Raw genomic sequence first — 25,612 nt, 5'->3', positions numbered from 1 at the left:
GGAAACAGTGTACTAGGGGAACACAATCTTGCAAGATCTCATGGAATCTAGCAGGATCTCGCAGGAAACAATTTCAAGTCATCTCATGTGGAAACAGCGGAGACTGACGCTAGGCAACAGTTTGATGTAGTAAAACTTTACGGTGAGAAAAACAGAAGCAGAAGTTAAACGAGTCTGGATGAAAAAATGTTTGAGGAGACACATCAACACAGGTTCTTCGTTCTTCAGTCAGAACAGGAGGTGAGATTTTTACTGTCAGTCTGTGAACAGCAGTCTGCTGCTGGCTAACATTAGCATGAAGAGCAAGAAGGTTTATGGTTGTTCTGTGACACTGTAAGCTGCTCAGCTGCTACATCTCATTGTAAAATGTGTTCTCTTCATCCTGTTCTTTGAATCTATCGATAACACCGGCTTCATGCGACCATGTGTCTGAGTGTGTGCTGCTGTGATCAGCGCTGTTGTTGGTGTGATGTTACAGTACATTCTTTATTAGAATAAACAATGATGAACGTGGTTTTTTAGGAAATACTTAAGAAGTTGATTAGATAGATAATAAAGATCATTCTTGTCAGTTTCAAGAATGATGTAATTTGCAGGTATGACCAACTGCCTTTCTTTGTTGTTATTGCTGCACAAACAGCAGGTAATACTCCCTGCCTGTGCTCCACAGGTTTCATCAAGCTCACAATGCTCATATCCACTGACGCCATTCAACAGTAAGAAAATAGGACTTTAATGACTCTTAATAACCTCAATCTCTGCGTGTGAAATGCCTCCTGCTATAGAATTTCCAATTCCCCACATTCAGCGCAGGCAATATTCAATAGCTGTCTTTACAGTTGTGTTTTGAAGCTGGCGGGGTTAATTTCAGGGTTGTGAAATGTATTTGTATGACACTATTAGCTTTAATTTACAGCAGGGGGAAGGATGTCCCCTCACAGCTTGTGCCTTTTGAATCTACTCCTGCATGACTGAAACAAAATGTGGAAAAAAAGAGTGACGTACATTTGTGGTTATTTTATCGAGGACAAGATGGATGGTTATTGAATTTTAATTTAAAGTCTTTAATCATATGTTAGGTCACAGCGCTTTGATGTTTTCATTAAAAATGCTGTACTGTCTTTTTTTTATCTGATCCCCCCCATATATAATTTTCAAAGCCTATCTCACACCTCATCTATGACTGCTGTCCTCAGTAATGATGTGTCCACGCCTCGGCCCGGTGTCAGAGAAGTACAAAAGGAAATTTTAGTGTAATGTAAATGTAGCTACAGCTGCTCTTTGTACACACAGTGGGTGTAGCAGAAGCTAACAGGGGCTTGCAAAATGGACAAAACTGAAGAGACATTATAAATATGATAAATATCATTAAGAATGGTATGCAGTGTCATATCATGATTTATTCCATGATATATAGACTGAATCACTGTGACATCAACGGTCAGGTCCAGGTAGTTCAAGTGGCAGTTGATTTGAATTGTGGATGTATGGAAAATTTGTTCATTTCTGTTGTCTATTTGAGTGGTAATTGTAACATTTAAAGATGTGGTTAGACATGCTGGCCTGACCTGATGTTTATGTCGTACTTATTTTATGTCCTATGAGGCTTTGCTAGCATCTTTTATAAACAAAATCTGCACAAAAGTGAAATCTCCTCTCTCATCTGTTAAACTGACTAGTTTTGGGTAAACCCAAGCTTTCATTTTCTTTAGTTTGTGGCCCAACAGGAAAATTATGTCTCTGACCTAGATATGGATAGAGGAGTGAATGGCAGAGTCCTACATGGCTCCAGTTTAAATGGTTCCATAACCAACCCATAATTATCTGTAAGCCAAATCCATACCTGCCCAGATCCATTAATATAAATCCTTTGACTCGACCTGTGACCCCCACCCACCCCCAAATCAAGGGTAGGGGAAAACAATGCTATTATATACAAGTACTATATACAATACTATTGATATATAACCCAAAGATACATTAGATATACTATATAAGCACCCATCTGATTAGCATCTGATTTGACACCCTACTTTACCTCCTTCGCCCCAACAGACTCTGAGACTTGCATGTTGCATTACTGGTATAGATAATTTAGCAGCCTTAAAGAGTCCTGAAAACTAAGAACACCGGGCCTGTCACGTCTGTCCACAAATGACTCCATTAATGCACTGTATTGCTTTTACTTTTTTATTTCATTAGCAACTGGGATGTTTCTGGCAACTAATTTCCCCATCAATTAAACGAAAACGACTAGTCGACTAGTCTAACAGTAAATACACACTCAGAAAGCAGTTAAAATTTAGCAGAATTTATTAATTGATAATGTTAAACACCATCCAAAAAATACTGTGTATTAAGAACCATTTGAAGCCATTAATCACAGTCTACAATTGCCAAATCATATTTTAAATGTCAGTGAAATGCATGCTACTTTAACATTTTACATTAACCTACAAACATGACAACAGCTCACTAAATGCTTCACCTTTTCAGACCGAAGAGGATCACAGTGTCTGGGGGTAAATGACCCAGAGCTGACGTTAGCTGCCAGCACTAGCAGTGCTAGTAGCAGCAGCTGCTCTGCTTGTAGGTTAATGTCTGTGTGTGTGCTGAATGTGGTCACATGTTGCTCCCATTGAGTGATTATATACCACTTCATTCAGACACAGTCTACATTCAACATTATTTCCATTTTCTAGATTAAGATTAAGAATCAAGATTTCTGGATTAAAACTGCCAAACTGCGTCTGTTTTACGAGCTGTCATCTGTCTGACTTTGCTAATATAAACATCTGGGCGATCGGGGCATACGTGCTTACGGCATACGGAGAGAGAGGCTGCTGACTAGTGGCAGGCGGCTGCGTAACATCTTAGAGGCAACAGTTAACTTACATTGTGCATGAATAAAATATTGTTAAATAGTTTAACCGACTAGTATTTCCACTGCTGACTAGTGGCGACGTTTAATCGTATAGTCAACTAATCGCACACATCCCTTAGCAACTGAACAGTTTGTGTGTATTCTTTATATCCTTGTTGTGACCAAGCATCTCCTCAATGTAAAATACAGTTTCCCTTATGTATGAAAATGTACATCTAAAGTTTCTCTTGTACAAACTTGCAATGTGAAAACTTAATCAAGCTGCTTAATGACTGAGGCTGTGCGAGGATCAGACTGGCACTGAATAAAAGTAGCTATTTGGTTATTTTACCATTGTGAAAATACTCCATTACGAGTAAATTTTCAGTTACTTTAATGTAAGCATATACAATTATTCATCTATAATATGGACAAGGTAAAAAAAATAAAATAAAAAATAAAAAGTACCTATTATTAAGTTAGTGCCTCAGCTCCTGTGTGCAAGAAGTGATGTGGCATTTATGGCCACTTACCAAACTAAATACATTCCTGGCAAATGTGGTTACAGTGCAATCACTGTTATTATGGTTCACCCAGGACATGTAGTTAGTCAAATGGCTGTGTTGAAAGATAATGCAGAATTATGACTAGAAAGTATATTCAAATGTCAGACTCATTTTCTGGCTTTTTATGACGATGATGTGAACACGTCAGACCATTTTCCCATCATCCCCTTTCTGTTTTACATCAATGTATTATTCATAATGTCAAAAATGCGTCAGTTGATGTCCTCTATGTCAGTGACTATCACCACCATTTTATATGACACACTGAGCCGTAAATGCGCCTGTTAAAGCCATCATTTTTCCATTCAACTCATGGACATTTTCCATGAAATTATAAGACGAGTGGTTTTAATTAATAACTTTCCAGCTCTGGGCTTACTCACGCTCTCCTCTTTTAATAACACCAGGCCATTTTGTGTACACTTTGGACCAGAGGAGAGCATTAGGGTATTACTTTGGAAGTTATCACTAAATCTGCTTGAGGTATTGAGATGTTTCCTTTGAGATGCCGAACAGGTCAACGTTTTATACAAGTTAATTTTATAAGAGAGCAAAAGAAGAGGGTGGAAATAATTAAAGAGGAACATAAAGAAAAAAAAAAAAGAGGAGAACTACAGAGGCCCCATCCCATAAAACGGTATTTGTTGACTGTTTTTTTCCCAATCACCAGAAACATCAATATTTTTTCTGTTTTCTGTATTAAGAACACTCTTGTGTTAGATCTTTTGTAACAGCAGAATTTAAATATTGTGCATTTAAGGCTTCGGTGCATCTAATCTTTTCTCAAAAGTAGAAATCTAAAATCTAGATGGATAAACATCACTGCACGTAAGAGGAAAAATATGTTTTTTTGATTTGGGCGGGAACTATCCCTTTAAAATAAATAAATCGGCAAGAAAATTCACTGTCACGAAGCTGAAAACAGAGCTGTTTTTCTGAGAAAATTGACTTTGTAGAACTGAAGTGTCAGACTTGCTTTAATCCCGGGCCACATCTGCATTCTAGTTGCCCTCAAACGGCTGGTTGTAAATGTCAAGACTATATAAATGGATGTACTTCATATATTACATAATTGCCTCTGCATTCAATCATTATTATTTTTAGTCATAATAACTACCTCTTAAAGAAGAAGTCTAGGAAAAATAATGGCAAGCAGACATTCAACTGTACAGCTATTATGGAAATGCACAAAGAAGCATACAAAATAAAATAACAAAATGGGTTGTTTCAATTACAGTAACCTATGAGCAGGGCTTCAAGACAAAATGTAGATTTGCTGGGAAAAGCAATGATGCTCACATTAATCTTACTATCAACAGCCACATGCCTACATGACACTGAGTTGCTATAGAATCAATTATCAAATTAATCTGCAACTATTTTGATAATCGATTAATTGGTTTGAATAATTTTTGATCAAAAAAGTCAAAATTCTCTCAGTTCTCCTCAACAATGACAATTTTAATATCTTTGGTTTATGGACAAAACAGGACATTGTTATCTTGGGCTTTGGGAAACACTGATCAACATTTTTCACCATTTTCTGATATTTTATAGGCAAACAACCATTAATTGATTAATCAAGAAAATAATCGACTGATTAATCAACTCTGACAATAAGCCTTAGTTGCAGCCCTCATATACTAACATCTAGCGGTTTGACGCCTTCAGTGCACGGATAACAAAATAGGCATGCATTTTGGGACATGCAGTTTATGGACCCTGCACTTCTGTAATGCAGCATAAAATTGTAATGTGCAAAATTATACTCTCCTGGGCCACAAAAATGAGGCGACAGGCCCAATTAGGCCTGCAGGCCTCAAGTTTGACACGTGTGTTGTAGACAGTCTATGGATTAAAATACAGAATATGAAGCAGTTAAAATGAGCTCAACTTTTAATATCTACAGCAGTAAAAGGCAAATTAATGCAGCAGTAATATTATCCAAAAATATCAGATATAGCAGTTAAACACTGACAGCAGGGACCAATGTACTGCACGATGAATGGAGCTGCACACTTAATCATAATATTATCAATATTGCAATATGGTCAAGTGCAATATACAAATCACAGAACAAGAACTGAATCGCTTTTTTTTTTTTTTTTTTTTTTATGTGTGAGAAGACAGCACCATAATGGAATATTGTATTGCTACTCTTGCCTAACAGATGTGACATCATGATTTTGGAAACTGTAATGCAAAAACTAGAAAATTTCAAATGAAATTTTGAGTGTGGCTGATGCTCGCTGCTGACTAGTATCCCCACCATATTGCCAGAAGTATTAATAGCAGTAGATGTATTATTTAGGTTGCGTGTGTCTGTGTGTGTGTGCACATACACGCGCTGTCACACATGTGTGTATGTATGCAAGTGTGTGTGTCGCTGTGTATGTGCGTGTATGCATTATCATGTGTGTTTGTATGTATATGGGTGAGTGTGTATGTCAATAAAAGTCCCCTTTTATTGATGACGTATACCTGAGCTCCTCCGCGTCCACTCGGCGCCCTACCTGGCGATGAGCGAAGGGCAAATTTCTTGTCATGTGAAGGCCCCTTTAGGCTTCATTGGTCTGTATATATCGTTTTTCACGTGTGGGGTGTTACATGAGAGAAAAAAAATGTTTATTGTGACCTCTGTGGGCTTTATCTGATTCGATGAGTTTCCAGCCCTAATGCTGGGCTGATGACATCTGAATTCGTTTCAGGTGTTGATCAATCTGAGCAGTCCTCTGATTGGATGTTTGAAAAAAGGAGGCAGTTCTTGTTTTTATATATGTGTATAAATGTTTGTATGGTCGAAACGTTGGATATTTAATAAATGGAATCTGATTTCAGGATTTGATGACTTTGGCATTAAGGTAGACGCAACTTTAACCTGTTGCTATGCACTGAATAATTCGCCACATCTGCTGCACTTCATTTTTACTAAATGTAGCTGCTTTTCCTCCTCAAACATCATTATGTGCTGCTTTTTGCATGATAGCATTTAATGGGTAAAGTGTGTATTTTCTCAAGTTTTTTTGTGTAAGTGAATAACAAAGACAAGTATTGAGTGAGACAGCTGTCAGTGCTGACTTTCCTGCTCCCAGTTAGAGTTCTGGTTAAACTGGTCTCAGTCCAAATCAACACTGAGCATTATTACGACACTCCACCTGTTGGACACAGAAACTTGGGAAGACAGGGTCCAGATTGAAACCAGTGGTGGAAAGAGGGCTGAAAATGTATAAATTACAGGTGAAAGTATTGGTGTTAAAAATGCACTTCTGCTCAGGGGTCACTGTCACCTCCTCCAACTAGGCCTGCAAATTTTGTGCATTTTCCTTAACCGATAAATTAATAGTTGAAAATGCCAACAATCAATTAATCATTAATAATTTATAAGATGCTGTTTTTGGTCATTTCTTTGTCATTTTAAGTTTAAGTTTCTTTATTTAACAAATGGATCCACCAGACAAAACAGTGTCAAATGAGGTGCAGTGATACTCTAGTTGTGGTTTCTAAGCTATGATTGGACAGCTGCTGTTGGAGGTGGGGCTTAGTCAGTTTGCTGCATTTGAATTACAAAGACAGTGTCTTTTAAAAATAAAGTAAGTTTATGTGCAGCAGCTGATTTACAGCAGAGTCCAGTATTGTACTCCAGTAATGTGTGCAGGTGTGCGACTTACTCTCTGAGGGTTTGGGGTAGTACTTCCCGAAGGCCTTGTCTTTTGAGATGTTGGGGTAGAGGAAGCGGAGCGGGTTCTCTGGGATGTTTTTGGCGGCCATCACCTCGTTAGTGCAGATGATGTCGGGCAGGGAGACGGCGGTCAGCTCCTTCCTCATGTACGGCTCCACAGAGTGGAAGACCGGCTTGTCTGGGCTCCAAAATGCTTTTGAATGTTCTAGTGAAAGAAATGTCAATATTTTCCTTTTCCAAATGTGTTAGTTTCACAAGTCAAAATGAGTAATCCTTATTATAAGCTGACTTGAGTGACTGATGGTGTGCTCACCGTGGATGTCGTGTTGGATCCAGGTGAAGATGATGGCTCCCTCTCTGCTGCTCTCACTGAACCTGAGTAGGAAGGTCCCAGGACACTTGTCGCTTCCCTCGTAAAATTACAACAAATGGACTTTAAAGCTGCATTACAATACAGATGCACTGTGAGTGAATATTCCAAGTTGTAGACTTTTGGTGTAGAGTTCATAAACTTTATGTCCAAGCCCCTTGAGACTCGGTGTCTTGACTACAACCCCCCACATCCCCACCTGCTTTACTGGGATTAAATACCCCACCTACCTAATGCGTATTTGGGTTCTTTTCTTACAGAGCTGAAAAGTAAAATGTGTTTAACAGGTGCTGCTTGGCAGCACTTCCCTGTTATTCTATAAGCTGATTGTGTTTCATGATTCTTGTTTGTTTTGCAAGTGCAAATTGAATGGGAATTGATTTCAGCCTTTGGAAGCTTTCCTGTGACTGTAATTTGAAAGACTAAATGAATGAACATCTCATGAACAACGCAACCTAAATAATACATTAACTTGGTCCAAGTTATTTCATTGACTTTTGTGGGCTGTTTTCAATTTATTCCACCAAAGTGGCATCATCTCTTCAGCTGTAATGACCCTTTAAAATGATGTAATGTGATGTTTTATGTGAGATCCACAATGCCAGAGATTATATATCATTTTTCAGTTATTTTCAAAAATTGTATTTAGGTAGTAGCAGAAGGGTTATATAACACATCCACCTCAATTCAGGATTGTGTCTCTTTGGTTGATCTTTTGTTTCTGCTCAAGCAGCACTGGATAATAAAGTATCACTGAGCGTCAGCCGGCATGATGTGACCCCTCCCCGTCATGCCAGTTGGCCAAGGTTGTCAGAAACCTCAGATGACTCTTTCTTTATCCGCTCTCATCTCTTTGCTCTTGAGCTTTACTCTGGCTTGGTAACCCGAGGTCAGCAACATTAACTCATAAGGTCTTATCAGACTCTCAGGATCACCTCTGATGACCTCAAACTTTCTTTAATCCTCTGTGCCACCTATCTGTCTTCCCTGCGTGTGTCTGCCGGTTTGTCTGATGGTTTCCTCTCATCTTTGTTCAATGAAATAACATCACACACGTACAAGCAGTCTGGGTGATTTAACAGTTTTTAATCATAACTTTTGTACAATAGATTTTACATTTTCACAAGCTAAGAAGTTAATGATGCCGGATATCTGAGGGAGTCTGCATCTCCAAAAAGCCATTTTTGGTATTTTTCAAACAACAGATGGGGTGGAGATGGACAGCAAACATATTTAACATCTTTAACTGTTTTGTCCAAAAGTGGGATACTCGCATCAGAAGGAGTTGACCCCAGATCTGAGGTCTTACTGAACCACTCCATAAACTTTATCTCATATTCCAGGGCCAATGAAGATATGACACCGGGATTCAAATATAAAATGATCTTTTACTTTAAGATACAATTCTGAGAAATGTAATCAGTCCCAGTTATGTTGTGTTCACATAGAAAGCGAATACAATTTTTCCGGTGAGTAGATTACACAAACACGTTAACATAAAGATGCAAAATGAATGTGAAATTTGTGCCAATTTTGCAGACAGCTGCTGAGAGCTGGGGACACACTGGAGCTTCTGGAGGAAGAAACACCGGAGTCACTGATTTTGCTTGGATGCCGACTCCTTTACTGGCAGGAGGTGAGGTCAGAGTTTATGATTCAAACTTTTGGGATTAAAAAGTGGATTTATCTACATTCTTGCTCCTCAACCTGTCTACAGCAGCGACACACAGATGAGTTGTGGACCTTTTTACCAGCAAGAGGTGCGTTCAGAGTTTGCTTTTGAAACTTTTGGGATTAAAAAGCAAATTTACCTTCACTTTTGCTTCTCAACCTGTCTGCAGCAGCGACGTAAAGAGGAGTCATGCACCAGCTAGAAGAGTGCTCAGACTTAGTTTTTTTTTAACTTTTGGAAGTAAAAAGTGGATTTATCTTCACTCTTGCTTCTCAACCTGTCTGCAGCAGTGACGCAAAGAGGAGTCGTGGACCCGTTTACCTGTGAGAGGTGTGTTCAGAGTTACTTTTGTAAACTTTTGGGATTAAAACATGGATTTATCTTCACTTTCATTTCTCAACCTGTTGCAGCAGTGACCCACGGAGGAGCCAACCTCACATTACTGTTGACAGGAGGGACAAAATGGAAAGAACCGGCTTCTCTGGTGAGTGCTGTCAGAGTCTGACACATATTCACACGCTAGCTGTTAGCATGTTGGTCATTAGCTTATGCTTGCCTGTTTCAGGTGAATAAACACACTCATGCTAGTAATGCAAACAACTACAAGCATTCCCAGAATGATCCTGCTGATCAAACTCACGTAATTAACACAAGGTGAATGTTTGCTTCGCTTTTGGTGTGAACACAACATGAGAGTTTTTGTAATGTAGCAACTCATAACATTTCTCTTTAACTTTCCATTGAAACTGCACACATCCAACCTGGCCAAAATATACCACAACAAAGCCTTCAGTGTTACTGTATAGAATAATCATTGATTTATTTCCTTCTCAATTTTCCTTCTCAATCATCATTTCATTTCTCACTGAACTTCTAGTTTTTGTCACTGTAATTATTTGAGCAGTAAATCCAAAATAATTACAGTAACGGCGCTCAACAGTCTTAAAAAAGTTGAACAATTAAAATATGACCTGTGGCTGGTCCATCTCATTCACTTCAACTTGTCGACACAGCAAAAAATAAGTAAAAGGTAGAAAAATAAGTTCAAATCTTAGCCAAAAAATCAATACTATATTTAAGCGGCTTCATAATGGGGCTGTTTAACTACAGAAGGAGAGTTACACTGATATCCTCTTTCTCAGATGCAATAATATTCCATAATCATGTACATACTTGGAGAAATATACACATAAGTTGTTATAAAAAACAATATTCTGGTTTATTCAATGCACTCTATGTTGTATCTGAATGTCAAAATAGCTCACAATGCTCTGGAATAGAATATCATCAGACATTTATTTGTCCACTTTATAGTTTCAGCCAAGTACATACAGTGCATATACCATGTTTATGCTCGGTAAATAACATTTAAGTTCTACTATACATTAATCATGTTTTGAGAAGCTACATAAACCCAAGCAGCGTGTCATAAATGCTCCTGTCAGTGTCCAAAAGGCTAAAGTAACTTGCTGAACATGCCACAGTGATGTATGTAAACGTCTGTGTTGTAGGGAGGTCCGTCCAAATGAAAGGTGGGGAGAAAGCGTCTACATCTTAGAACTGAACGTGACTGCGATGCTGTGGCTATTATTTGTTTTCCCAGCAGTCCTCGGGAGCAGACATACAAAATGCTTTGACGATTTACATACAGTACATAAGTCACACGTCACATGGTTGCTGTTGTCGGTTTCATGAAAAGAAAGAATTGACCATTTGCTAAACCCCTCCCCCAAACATTGATCAGACAAATGAAACTTTGTAACTGTTACTTGGGAAAGGAGTATTTTTAAATTTTGTATTCATGGGGAAACGAAAGAGACGGTAGGCAAGGTCTTGATTTGGATGGATTTTTATACACAGTTTGAAGTGTTGCATTGATGCATTAAAAAACCCAGAAATTTTTTATTTCCATACTGCGTTCTACATTGTTTTTTATCATTTTGGTTTCGACCGGCGCACTTTTAATTACATGATCTTGTTACACTTTCTTTCTCTGGTATAATGGTTTTCTGACTGAAGAGTTGGCACCATCCACTCCTTATCTTGATGAAACGTTATTATTAGCATAACGATAGTGGCTAGAAACAAGCATTAATCTGAATTTTCTTTTGCCCATTTACTCAAAATTTGGTTAAACTTGAAGGTAAATGTACATATATAATCTGTATCTAACAAATTCAAAGGATGGTGTTGTTTCTTTTCACCATCCCAGAACCAAAAATGCTGCAGTAAAACTGCAAGGAATGGGTTTGTGAGTTCTTAGCTGCTAATGTTAGCATAACTGACTAGCCATTCTGGCAACAGCAGTACAACAGAATTACTTCCAAACATACCATAGTTATTATGTTAGAAATAACCTGGAATATTCGTTGTGAGGCAGCCGATCCAACGCTATAATGTTAGCTGCTCTGTCTTGCTCTTTGTTGAGGATGTTTACTCAAAATAGCAAAGCCATTCAGTTTTTTGCACATTTATGTTGTTTGTCCACTTATGTTTTTTTTTTTTTTTTTTTATCTATAAAAGGACTTGAATGGAGTTACGTTATCCTAAAATAACAGTCTAAGGTTATGTTTTTCCTTACAGTGCTGTAGCACTAGATAGCTCTGTTCTGTAGGCTAATAGAACAATGCCACAAATGCTACAGTGTTTATACTGCAGTCGTATTAGCCAGCAGTAGAAATCTGCTTTTGTCTACTCCTATTTAAATTCAAATGCCAGTTATATTACAAATTAGGCTACTACTTTTTTTGAGTACCAGCTCGGTCAGTTAGTATGCTAAACTGCATACACGGTATCCTAACACAGTAAGTAAAGGTGGTGGGATTTAGCAAATGGTCAATTTAAACTGTTCCGTCCCCCCCCAAACATGTGTTGACAGTTTTACAATTGAGGCAATAAGTCGTAACACTGAACTGACAGAAAAAAGATGCTTTGAGCTTTCGGAGCGATGGAGGTGTAAGTTACCGTTGAATATACTCTACAACAATAAGCCTATTTTTTTTCCTCAGCTCTTGTTTTTGTGGACGCAGTGCAGAAAAGTACATCAAAACTAAAAAATAAAATCAAATAAATTGTTCAGGTGAGACTGCAGCAGCTTCTCTGTCACCTTTCATAGAGAAACACTGAACATGGCTTGGACTTCTAACAATTACAAGTATGTACAATCACTAATGAGTGGAGTGGATTCAGCCATCCACAGCAGCGTTTTACCTACTGTCCGGTGATCTCTGAGCAATCACTCTGTTGGCAAAAATCAGGAGTAAAAAAAGGGAGAAGAACGTCTGGCGCTGTGTGTGTGTGTGTTTCTGTGTGTTTTTGTCTGAATGTGTGAAATGTGCAGTACGTGTTTGTGGGTCTTTGCTTGTGTGCTTTTGCCAACGGCGACGTGTGTTCAGTATGAGCTACACTAAAGACGGTTTGGGCGTAGATGTTCTGACTTCTCTGATGTTTTAATTTTATTGGTGTTCACCCTGAAAAAAAAAAAGGCTTTCGAGTGACATTTTTCGTCAGGTAAATATCCATGTGGATCTTTCGTAAAAATGTAAAATACCAGATCACGTCATTATCAAAACATACACAAACCACAGAGGAGACTGAATAACACCTAAAAGGCTGCCCAAGTGATAAAATGTAGCCATTACTGAACTGACTGTGACTTTTAAGCGAAAGATCCCACCTATAGCCTCAACACACAGACAGACGTGGGTGAAAACAGATTTGACGACTCTGAAAATGCTAATTTACATTGTGTGTACCTTTCCAAGAGCCACCAGCTGTGGTTTACTGGAATGTAGTCCTCGAGTATTTTCTCATTTCTGCCCAAGTGAGCAACACGGAAGCTTTAAATCCTTGTTTTTTTCAACTAACCCAAAGGGAACACACAGCCAAACTGAGTTAACACGTATAGTAGATCACCGTTTTAGCACACAGCTGCAATGCAAAGAAAAAAACAATAAAACAACAAAGCTTCTCAAAAATTCATAAAAAAATGAAAGTAGGAATCAAAAGAGAGATAGAATCCAGAGGGAAATAAAAGTACAACAGGTATTACTGAGAAGAAAGGATATAATTTCTTGTTTTGCTTTTTCTTTTATACAAATGTGTGTTTGTCAGTCCGTTGTAGTTTGTTGCTGTGAAGCGGCGAGGCTACAAGACGCCCGGCGAGGAGAGCCCCACTGGGCTGCAGTACCACAGCCACAGCAGTGGGGGCAGCAGAGAGGCCAGGCCTGTGGACCGTCTGGAGACAGCAGAATTTCTCAGGATGGCGTTGGATGTACTCGGACCGTCTATCTGAGGGTCCTGAGCGACAGACAGAAGGACAAGAGAGGTAAAGTTTAGTATAGTAAAACAAACAGTACCAATACTGATTAATGTGCAACATGCAGCTATAGCTGTCCATGGACTGTCCTATTGGCTAATTCCTGCTGTATCGAAAACGGCATCTTGGCCAGTTTGAAGAAAGGGAATATGCCACAATACCAATGTGGTTTTGCTGAGGGTTCAGCTCCTCAGTCACAGCAAGTCAAGCTATCAGCATATAGCGGTTACTTTAGCAACAAGTAAAGCCATCTTCCCATCAGGAAACTCCACAAATCACCTCAGTACTTAATTCCCTGTCAGTCTCAGAGGCTCTGTTAAGCCAGACTGGCCATATACACTGGGAGACTGCTAAGCCCAGCTGCGTTACCCGCTAACAGAAGCTAACAGTTGCGGTTAGCTACTTTATCAACAAGTAAGCTAAAACTAGCTCTCATTGAGGTTGGGGAGCGGAGGACGTCAGAGGTAAAACCAGAAGATATATTCTCCATAAATTGTGATCCAGTTTCACCCAAATTAGTAAATAAATATAAAAAGTTGTGCATGTGCGCAGTGAGGTCCGGCCCCCAGAAACGCACCACATGGATGTATTCTACTTTACATGTATGCTCCAGCGCTGGTGTGAAATCATTTTATTGGATGCAATTTTAGTTTACACCCATATATGCAGGATGAGCCAACAACATTATTTTCCAGAAATGACAAACTGACTTTTTTTGTCATTGTTGGGTTAGATACTGATGTATAGGTGATGTATAGCGCAATACATATCTGATTTAAAAAAAAAATAAAAAAAATTAAGCATTGATTTAGACTTTATGGAAACTTTAAAGAAAATTGGTTGAAACAAATTTTAACAGATTCACAGATGTCATGCATTCCCACAGGCTGTTGTATTTTCTCATGTTCACTTTGAACATGGCCCACTTGCTTCTCCTTTTCAGTGTTGTACAAATACACTGAGACTGACTCTGCTGAAATGCAGAAACAATTTCCTGCCTTATAACTGAACCATCAACTGGTGATGTCACTGACCTTTCGCATTGGATGTAAGCTTGAGCTGTCCTCTTTTTTGCATCATTAGAGTGTTAAATTAGCACGTTATCATCGATGTAGCCATCACATGAGACAGCTGGACACATTAAAATGTCACCAGGAGACACATTATCCGACCAAATCAGAGATGTAATGCCATATAGCTAGCTCGCTATATTTGTCATTTCAACCTGCAAAATCAAGTGTTGCCATTTAAAAAGAGACGCTGGAATCACTGATCCATTGTTCCGCAAACAAAGACAAACTTTGGAGGGCAAATATGCCACATGTTGAATTGTAAAATGTATAAAATGTATAAAATGTAAAGCTTGACAGGCGAATCTGAGCGAGGCAGGATTAGTGAAAAGTCAATCTGGAGTGATGATCCCTTTGCCCTGCAACTGAGCTGCTGATTAGGCACTTAAGTCACTCTATACACGCCAGTGTATTCTGACATAGTATATGGGAAAAGATTTGTGAGCCTAAAATTAGCACTCTATATATCAATTCCTCATTTCTCAAGGCTGTAAGATTAACCTCACATCATCTTGGATAATATGTATATTCAGAGACAACTGGTTTCAACACGGTGAAATGAATGTCCAGATTGTGGAATAAGAAAGTTTCATGAATCAGCGGTGGCAGGTGTCTCTGGATCTTTTCCACAGCAGATTCTGGGATCTTTTTCATGACAGCTTGATAAATGATGACACAAAACTCAACAAAAACATAAAAAAGCTGCCAAGCATTTTAGGTATTTAGGTTTATTTATCTACACATCACAAATCCATTTTTATTTTTCATAATCCTGGTATAGGTATGACTCTTAATCTGGTATGACAGTAAAAAAAACAAAAGGTTGTTTTTATAACTAAAATGCCACAGTGGAAAGTTTAAAAGCATTTTTGTGCCTGTGCATTTGCATGTGCCACCATGCAGAAGTATGTGTATGTAGAGCTTCACGACGACTCTTTGGTTTGCTAATAAAGCTGCAAGCTAGTGGCTGGGTCATCTCCCCCAGACCTGTCCCTGCCTCTATTAAATGTCAGTCCAGTGCATAACAGTGCCTTATTATTGTACAATGACATTTACAGTGAACTTTAAAAGCCACCAGATAAGCAACAATCCCATTTCAGCCTCAAAGGAACTACAAAGAACAGGAGTTTACAAAGGAGGCAGGGAGGATTGCCGTGGCAATCACTGTCAGAGGGAGGTCAGAGACTTCCAACAGCGAGGTCGGATCAGAGTTTGTGATTATTTGGTCTCTTCGGCAATTGGCTTGTGGTCATAAACAAAATTGTTTCCTGAGATGAAATGGTGAAACTGACACAGGTTGTGTGCAGGTTTTTACAGGCTGTGATGTTTTTTCCCCAAATTAGAGACATAATTCTTTGATAACAGTTTTGACGAGTGATGCACCGATCCACTTTTTTCAGTTCTGATCCAATTCCAATGTCTGAATTAGGATATCTGCCAATATTATTATTATTATTAGTAGTAGTAGTAGTAGTAGTAGTAGTAGTAGTAGAAGTAGTAGTAGTAGTTGTAGTACTAGTAGTATTACATGGGGCTGAAACTGAACTAAAGTTTAACAGTGAAAAGTTCTGATTCAGTGGATGTTGTTGCACATCCAGTCAGTTTTCTCCATCTGGAAAGCTTGTTTAGTTTGTGTAATGTAACTTGTGTAATGGTGTCCTTCAACCATTGTTGGGTGCTGTAGGGTTTCAGCTTGTGACATTCACATGTGCAGCTGATACGCTGCGAGATGGCCCTCACATGCAAAACTTTCCATCATGCATTGCTGAGTTTCAGTTTGCTATTTGATGTTCCGAAATGTAAATATTACTTTTTGGTAAAACAAGAGTGAAATGGCTAGTACATTTCTTCAGTCCAGCGATATATCCATGGTCTGTTTTAGAAGTCGGATTTCACTCACACATCATGCTGTTTAATGCATAATTATGAATTAAGTATACTGAGTCTGGATTGGAGCACTGATCAGTGATGCAAGTCCAAGACCCAATGAATGACATTAACAGGCATTGATACCCATATTGCATTTGTCCGTCCTACTTTTGACCATACCCATATTATTAATATACAGTATAATATCCCATACACACTGCAAACATGTAGCAGAAACCTGAAACTTTCTAAAGAAAGGTAATTTGTCATTACAATTTTTTTGGCATCTTTATATTCTATTTTCTTTATGTTCTGTCTGTCTGTTGCATTGAAAGATGCTCAGAAATGTTTGATTTGGCTGCCTTACAGACACACTTCAAACTGGAACATAACTGTGACAAAGAAATAAAAAAGAGGGGAAAGTTTCACTCTGAGTAGCTCTTACGAGGACGTTGGGAGGGAACAATTATCTGACAACAATCATCTCCAAGGTGGTAAGATGTTTGTGTACAGTCCTTGAAACCCAGCCTGCATTCTACCTAACCTTGAGTTGCTGTTATTGAATATCTTCAGGTGTTTTATCCTGTCGCTTTCAAAGTGTGATTTAATTGTCAATTACTGTTTAATCGACCAGAAGTTTAATTGCAGACGTCATTCATTTTATACATCGGGTCATGATTTAATTATGAATTTCACAATGTTAATTTTATTCCAAAATTGACAATAAACCTACCACACAGAAGATGCCATCAGTTGAGTTTGACTTTCTTTTCTAAATTTAAGACATAATTCTTTTGATAGCATTTTTGACCAAGCATACTCATACAACCAATGTACATATTCATATACAAATGCACTGCAATAATCAGCTTGTAGAAATGTGCAAAAAAATGCTTAAAACAGACACTGTGGTAATGCTGTTAATTATTTTGGCATTTTTATTTGTTTATCTTTATATATTTTTTCATTCAAGGATGCTCAGAAATGTTTTATTTGGTTGCCTTGCAGATGCCCTTTACACTGGAACATAACTCTAACAAAGAGGTAAAAAGGTGGGGAAAGTTTCACTCTGATTACCTCTTACAAGAAAGAAATAAACAACCATTTCCAAGATGGTGAGATCATGAGATACAGTCCTTGAAACTCAACCTGTATTCTGCCTAACCTTGAGTTGTTTGTTGCTGCTGGATAGCTTCAAGTGTTTTATCCTGTTGCTTAATTGTCGTTTAACGTTTAAATGGCTAGAAGTTTAATTGGAAGTATAATTCGTTTGATACGCTGCCTCATGATTTAATTTGGAATTTAATGACACTGATTTTATTCCATAATTGATAACAAACTTACCACACATAGGACGCCATCAACAGTTGAATTTGACTTTAGTTTCTGAGCCTGCAACAGAAAGATACAAGACAATCCATGTCACAACCCAACACATTCATAAAAACAGGTCATGACAAGATTTGTAGTGATATTTTTGATCAAAATGACAAACATATATTAATGACAGTTTAAGGTTAACTTATTTCTTAGAGTTAACATGTTACATGTAACACAGAAGCCTGTCGGTGCTTTGATGACTGTCGACTCAGACTGAAAGTCAACAGATGATCTGCAGTAATTAATTTGCTTGGATCAACAATCGATGGGACAATCTACAATCTAATTAGACTGAGAATATCCTGTCAATACATTTACACAACAGGTACAAACAACACACAGACATCAGTGTTCAAACACTGTGACTCAACTTGACATAACCATCACAATCAATCTGTACGTTTATGAATGCTCGGTGCTGATCTGATCATAAAAGCAGATTGGAAACTAAAGCTGGATTGGAAAAAAAAACAGACTACAATAACCTTGGAGAGTTTACCCTGAGAGCCTGTTAAACTTTTAAAGCCTCTGATATTTTCACTCAGAGGAGAGGGAGAGCGAAGCTGAGCACAGAGGGACAGTCAAACCCAGACTCTGATTTCATCTCTGATTTATCATTCAATGGCTGTCACACGCTCGAACGCACTGACTTTGATTCTCTTTCTCTCACGCAAACATTTTTTCCACGTGTAAATGAAGGTTAGACAACTCTGTGACAACAGCAGTGACTCATGCTTTTACTCCTTGACTACATGTTTTTATGTAACTTCATGATAGTTTTGACATCCGATGCCAGTGTTCTTACATCCTTACAGCATCTTTGCATGGCACCTATAGAGTGAATAAGGTTGGGGAAAGAGCGTGGAAGGGCTCTGACAATTACAGCAATACTGCAGTCATGTGAGCTCATTACTGTGATCACTGCAAATTTTATTTTTAAGTGTCAATCTCATGTTGTGATCAGCACGTGGATACATTAACACACCTATGGATCAGCACTGTTGCTTAGAAGTCAGGGACACAGCTTCTGATTGGTTGACAGACTCAGCTGAATGCATGGTGGGATTGCTAGGGCTAACAAAATACTGACAATTCGTTTTGGATGGATCCTATCCTAAACCTGCCCAAATAGTTTTGTGAAGTGTTAAGAATGTCTTTCGGCCTGTGTCAGATACAGCTGCTAAAGGAAAATAATCAAAGTAAATGATGATGCATAAACACCTTCAGGCCCTTTCTCTCTTTGTGACTAAGCGGGAACTGAACAATAAACTGTACTTTTAAGATATCATGGATGATTTTGTATAAAGCAGAGCCATGAAAAGTACATTGCATAAGGCAGTGTTTCCCAACTCTGGTCCTCAGGGACCCCTGCCCTGCATGTTTTAGATGTTTCCCTGCTCCAACACACCTGATTCAAATGATCAGGTTGTTGTCAGGCTTCTGCAGAGGCTTGATGATGAGCTGATCATGTGAATTAGGTGTTGGAGCAGAGAAACATCTCAAACATGCAGGGCAGGGGTCCCTGAGGACCAGCATTGGGAAACACTGGCATAAGGCATAAGACTACTTAATAATTAATTTATGCTTATAAAGTCTTCCTGCATCATTTGTTTTTAGGCTTTATCCTTGTTAATATCAAAGGTGGCTTGAACGCTTCTCTTAATAGTGGTGGAGAGCGGTGTATTTTGTTAGTGAATTGTTGGCTTTAGAGACCTTTAGTGAGATACAATTTATGCCTTGATTATGTGTATCATATTGTGTGCACATTATGTGCACTGGACCTCCTGTTGAGATGCAGTTGAATTTAGTTATTATGCTGTTGGTTGTAAATCAGTTTACCAGACCTGGAAGGGAATAAATTTTGCCCATATTTACCACAGCACCTCTCCCGACTGGAAAGTACAACATGTATGGGGGTTCCATAACGCCCCTTCCTGGGAAAAACAGCCAGCTGTCTCATCATTGTAAATATAAGCATAGAATTTAACATAATTTAGTTATATGCTTGAAAACACACTATGTTTTGTCAACAGTGGTTTGGTCCACCGCCTGCTGTCCCCACACACATAAGCTGCTGTTTGACCATGCATTCATGTAGACAACCAGCTGCATAGTTAAGTGTTCTCAATGCAGCTGCTTGTCTATGCACGTTACTACAAAACACCACTAGAGGGCACAACAGAGAACTCAGACCATAAACCACCCATAAAAACAAAAGATAGAAGAAAAGGAGTTCTGTTTTTCCATCATCTTCAGTTGTGCATGTACATAGCGGTCTTGAGCCTTATCTGTCGCCAGCTGTTGTGGCAGGCATGTTTGCCACTGCATAGCGGCAATGATACATCAAAAAAGATGAGGGTAGCTGCAGATTTGTTCAACGAGCCTGTCCTCAAAACTTTCCGCCATTGTCGTTGCTGGTGACGTATCTCCTGACCCCTGACCCTGTCGCTGCATTCTGCCCCTACACTGCCCCTATCAGTCATGTGTATTGCATCTTGTGAATGCGTAGCGTTAATTTCTGAGGACACCCAAATGGACGCAGGATATGCTAGGCAGACGTCATGTCTATGTAAACATGTAGTTAAAAGCAAGTATATCTCCACCCTAAGGCATGTATGCCTATGGAGGCAGGAGGTCTGTTCTTAATTAAAGTGATCATAACTTGTTGAATTTTGCATTATTACAAATGTCAGGTGTGTATTTATAAAACACAATACTTGCTTAAATTAAAAATGCTGGTTTTCATACCAAATTAGCTTGTTTTGTAGATGGTAACAGGAATATTTCTATAATACAATACTTAAAGCATTACTATTAAATACATTCTTACTTTTCTTACTGCATGTAAAATGGCTGTCATGATGTTCAATTAATGAATGAGGATTTAATTACTAAAAAAGACGTAATTAAAACAAACACCATGTTAAAATATGAAGTTTCTGGTAGGCTTAATAGTGGTCTGGATTTTACGTATACAGCAGTACTTGGACACTTTTGGTGTCCCCTTCAAGAATTGTTCACGTGATTTTTTTCTATTTTCTGTCCCATCCCCAATAGTGAAATGAAATATCTGCCCTTACCCCCCCTCCACACAACACGCTTCCAAAGTCCCTGTGGTTAAGGACTTGGTTCAAGTTGGAGATTATGGTTAATAAAAAGGGGAGCTTTAATTGCATTGATTGATGCATTGAGCAATTGATTTGCTGTCTGCAACAGAATGCAAACTCCTTCTGCATTGTTACATAAACTGCACATTACTTGCATTGGTAGAGTGTTCGACCAGGACATCCAAGTCCAATGTAGATGTAATTCCATGTGAGACTGGGCTGTGGTATTAACTGTAGAATAAGGGCTGTAAATTGCAGACTCTTGTGTTGAAGACATTTGGTATTGTTCACCCAACTATCCACCAGGAGCTCAAACTGGGGCCTCAACAGACAGAACAACTCAGAAAAGATCTGGAGTGATGAGGTGTGGAGCACATGGTTATAGTAACAAGAGTAAAGTCCAACAACAAACGATTCCATATGAGCATGACGACCTCAGAGTTCACTCTCAGAAGGACAGGCTTTACACACATTATTAAAGCTCTAAGTATAGCCGTGACCTTATTACTCCAGTTTAGAATTATTGCACATGGAAGAAATGAATACAATCAAGCTGTGAATAGAAAAAAAACACAGATGTCCAAATAAACATGACATTTGTTCAGTGATGACACATCACGTTGATAATTTTCATTCTCTCCTCTGTGTCTTTACTCTTCAGGTAAATTTTGAAACACATCACTGATTACCATGTGTTGATTGCAAGCCCACGATGAGTTGATTTGCTGATTTGTAATGCAGGCCTTGTAATCAGCCCCCGAAAATCTCATATTTTTGTTCCTTATTTGGTAAATTAAGCATCTGATTGTGAGTTTGATACTGTGTGCAGCAGTTTGTGGCCCGAGAGAAGATTTTCTCCTCTGCCTCTAATGACCTGCACGCAGCATCTCTGTATTCAGGATGGATGCTGTAAGTGAACGTAACTCCAGTTTTGGCTGCTGGGTATTTATGTGTGTGTATGCGTGTGTCTGTGTGTGTGTGCGCTCAGGCTGGAGGTGTGACAGAATAATAAATGGCTCCAGTATACAGTATCGTGAATGCAGACCAAAAATAGGGATGTACAGGATGTAGCGGGCATGGTAATACAGAAACTGAGAAACTGTGTTTTGTTATTACACCTTTACTTCAGCACTAAATGAAAAAAAAATAAAAGCCACAGCTCGGCTGGAATGATGTCTATAAATCATGGTGTATTTTCAGGCCTCTGCATAAATACCCAAACAAAAGAACGAGCCAAGAATTCCAAGCATGTTATCAGAAAATATGTGATTGTATACAGTCACTGTAAGGAACACGATGACAAAACACAACTTACATTAGTTTGTTTCATGATGAGGTCCCATCTGTGTTTCAAGTCATTGTTTAAACACATTAAAAATTTTACATATTTTCATAACTCAGACAGGAACATTGAAAGATCATAATGATAATAAACTTTTACAGCTTGTTGCTAAAGTCTGAATCCTGAGGGCAATTTGAGAGTTTCACAAGAAAACATTTGGAAATTTAGATTATATGAATGTGAATTTCGAATGTGGATTCCATTTCGAAGCGTGGCTCCATCTGCCACTGCACATTCTTTTACTGTTATAATGTCACTGCTATGATTCAAAACTGACAAATTCAGCAGTTCAGACGCTGATTTTCAGAAGTTGTGACTTGCTGAAATGAGAGAGAAATTTCTTTCGAGGCACAATCTGTTATCCAAAAGAGTTATACGACTCCCAAAACTACCACCACAAGATGAGACCTGTCTTTGTGTACAAAAACCTGCCTATTATTTTAAAAAACAAAGACAATCAAAGCACTAGATGATTCAAAACTAGCTTATGCAGCATTTTAACCATATTATCTCTGAAACTGTCATTTTGTCACTTTTGGTTCTATTAGCAACTTTTCATGCAATTTCTAAAATGGATGGATACCGGATCTTGAAACCTGGCAAATAAAACTATCTGCATGGGTAGATATCAGAGGGATATGTTTTGTTATTTGGGTGAACTGACCCTTTAAATTAGATTGCACTTATCCTGTAGAAGCTTTGTTTGTGATTACATGCATATGGAAACCATATAAACCTTTGCATACCCTGTAACTACACTATAATATTAAACAACTGCAATGCTTATTGCCAATTCAAAAAGATTTGGATGTCAACAAATTCAAATATATATTCCTGCCTTGTGTCCACGTGTTTTGGATTTGCCTAATACCTGCCTCTTCTGAAAAGTCACATTAGCATGTGGTAAATTTCCATATTTGTCCAGGGCACTTCCTGCCTGCTTTGGAGTCAACTATATTCATAAGAACAGGCTTATGGAGCCCTGGGGCTCGCAAACTGTGTGTTTGTGTGAGTATGTATGTATGCCTCTCTGTTCTGACATGTGTGTATATGTTGTTTTATCTGTGGTGGGTTTGCTGTGGGGCCAGCTTGCTCTGTTGTGTGATGAAAAAGAAAAAGCAGTCATTCTAGGGTTTTAATTTCCCCTAAAAACCCAAGAGGAAGAAGACAAAGAAAGATTCTTCTCACTTGCTATATGTTCACATCACATAGAGACAATGCAGAGAAAACATAAACAGGACTAACAGTCATGCTCTGTGATGCAGCGCTGTGAGCTACATGGTATATTTACATGCCTGCACTGACAATTCTAAAAGGGTGATGATAAGCAAGCTTTCCCCACTTGGGAAAGTTGCCTCCTGGTACAGGTAGCTGCAAACCTGGTCGGATATAGGGTGACTCTGAGTGAAGCCTTAGGAAGAGAGTCCTTTGCCAGTAAGGGGCTGAAATAACATTATATCTTGCCCTCCAGTACAAAGTAGTGAATTTGCAGCTTAAAGAATATTAATATGATATAGTGTGATATAGTCTCACTCTTGTTTGATATCTAGCGTCAGCAAAAAATGCTATTGCATGTTTTCGATTCATCTTTAGCATAGTTGGCACATAATGGCCTGGAGGGCTAACCTGGCTTGCTATATTACATGAATGACACTCAGCATCCCGCCAAACCTTGTTCAAAAATGTGGCAGTTCAGTAAAGCCTTGTTTGATAGTCTTCATGAAAAAAGGAAAGAATAGGAGAATATTCATATTAAACAGCCAAATCTGATTTGACTAACAAAACCCTGAGCCAGTTGCAGCCCTTCTAAAATGTTGACCTGAGTCTAGCAATAGATGAAAAGTTATAGGATTACTAAAGTCAGCAAAAGAAAAATAATAGTGTAAGGTGTAGTCAGCTGAAAGATGTGGATCAACAGACATCCCTGTCATTAAACACCAGGGCATTCCCCACATTATCCATCCATCTATCTTCAACCACTTATCCAAAACTGGGTCGTGGAGGTAGCAGTTCCAGTTCTGACTGGGGGGAACCCGAGGCTTTCCCAGGCCAGGGTGGAGATATAATCCCTCCACTTAGTACTCAGTCTGCCCCATGGCCTCCTGCCAGCTGGACGTGACTGGAACTCCTCCCTTGGGAGGCGACCAGGTGGCAACCTTACAAGATGCTCAAACCACCTCAACTGGCTCCTTTCTAAGCAAAGGAGCAGCAACTCTACTCCAAGTTCCTAACAGATGACTGAGCTTCCCACACTATCCCTAAGAGAGATGCCAGTCACCCTCCTGAGAAAACCCATTTCAACAGCTTGTATCCATGATCTCATTCTTTTGGTTCTATTGCCAATATCCATTTCAAACCAAATATGTCAAGAACATCTTGTGCAACCTGGATTCTGGAAAACCATCGTGGCCTTATGAATTCTAACATGTGTCCTCCAAGAGTATGCCACAGAACTGACCGGTCCCTTCAGCTGTTTCTTCCAACTCCTTTTCTCTTGTTGCATGTACTCTCTACAATGGAAACTGCAAGAATGATTTCAATTAATAAAAGGGACTCAAAATCTGATCAATTAAAGTACTGTCCAATATCCCTACTCACTGATATCAGTAAAGTGATGGAGTCATCTTTTCACAGAAAACTACAGGGCTGTCTCCTCTGCCATGGCCTTATCTCTGAAAAAACATTCAGTATAAGACCAAATCACAGCACAGCTTTGACAAAGGCACTGAAGTGTGCACTGGTGCACTAGATAGAAGTGGCACATGTGACCAGGTCTGGCCCAATGGCCTTTAAGCTCACGTCAGAAGGCACAACTGAAAGATGACACATAATGGTTACAGAATTACTTCCAAGAAAGCTTCATCAGAATTGTGCTCTGTGGTCAGTCTTCATCACCATGCTCCATCAATGCATTGGTACCACAAGGATCCATTCTCAGTCCATAATCATTCTTCATCTCCATTGATGATATTGTGGAACAATGTGGGAACAACCTGTATCAATTCCACCATCTTGGCACCTACAACATCATCAAATGGGTCTGAGGTGGAGGCAAGCCTTAACAATGACTTGGAAAACATCACTAATTGGGCTAATGCCTGGAAGGTCACGTTCAAGTGGGCAAGGCAACGATCCTGTCCAGAAAGAGGAATCCATCTTGCCCTTCTTTGGGAGCAAGAAAATCAAGCTCAGTGAGCAGATGGAAGTTCTAGTGCTATGCATTGAAGGAAAATTCCAGGGGACCAACTATCTATCCAACATCTACGAATATGCTTGACAATGTCTTGGAGCGCTGCTGAAGTTGAGCAGCAAGCTTGATCCTAGGAAACCCTACAAAACCCAGGTCAGGAGCACCACAGAGTACTCCTGTCTTGCC

General features: G+C 38.9%; 1 protein-coding gene across 2 annotated transcripts in view; it reads right to left on the bottom strand.

The window, feature by feature from the left end:
• Positions 1–11,829: 11,829 nt before the first annotated feature.
• The window catches only part of gfra1a (gdnf family receptor alpha 1a), a 165,561-nt gene continuing 151,778 nt past the window's right edge, over positions 11,830–25,612 (bottom strand). For both annotated transcript variants that reach the window (XM_084736011.1, XM_084736012.1), the window contains 2 exons: positions 17,752–17,799; positions 11,830–13,449 (listed from right to left, as the gene is read on the bottom strand). In XM_084736011.1, the coding sequence (XP_084592137.1) occupies positions 13,297–13,449; positions 17,752–17,799 (201 nt within the window). In that variant the 3' untranslated portion in view covers positions 11,830–13,296. The remainder of the gene's footprint in view (positions 13,450–17,751; positions 17,800–25,612) is intronic.

This window comes from Lutjanus erythropterus, chromosome 14 (genome assembly GCF_056507025.1).
Source record: "Lutjanus erythropterus isolate fLutEry1 chromosome 14, fLutEry1.hap2, whole genome shotgun sequence".
In the NCBI taxonomy this organism is placed as follows: Eukaryota; Metazoa; Chordata; class Actinopteri; order Lutjaniformes; family Lutjanidae; genus Lutjanus; species Lutjanus erythropterus.
This window is presented reverse-complemented; position numbering and strand designations above follow the sequence as displayed.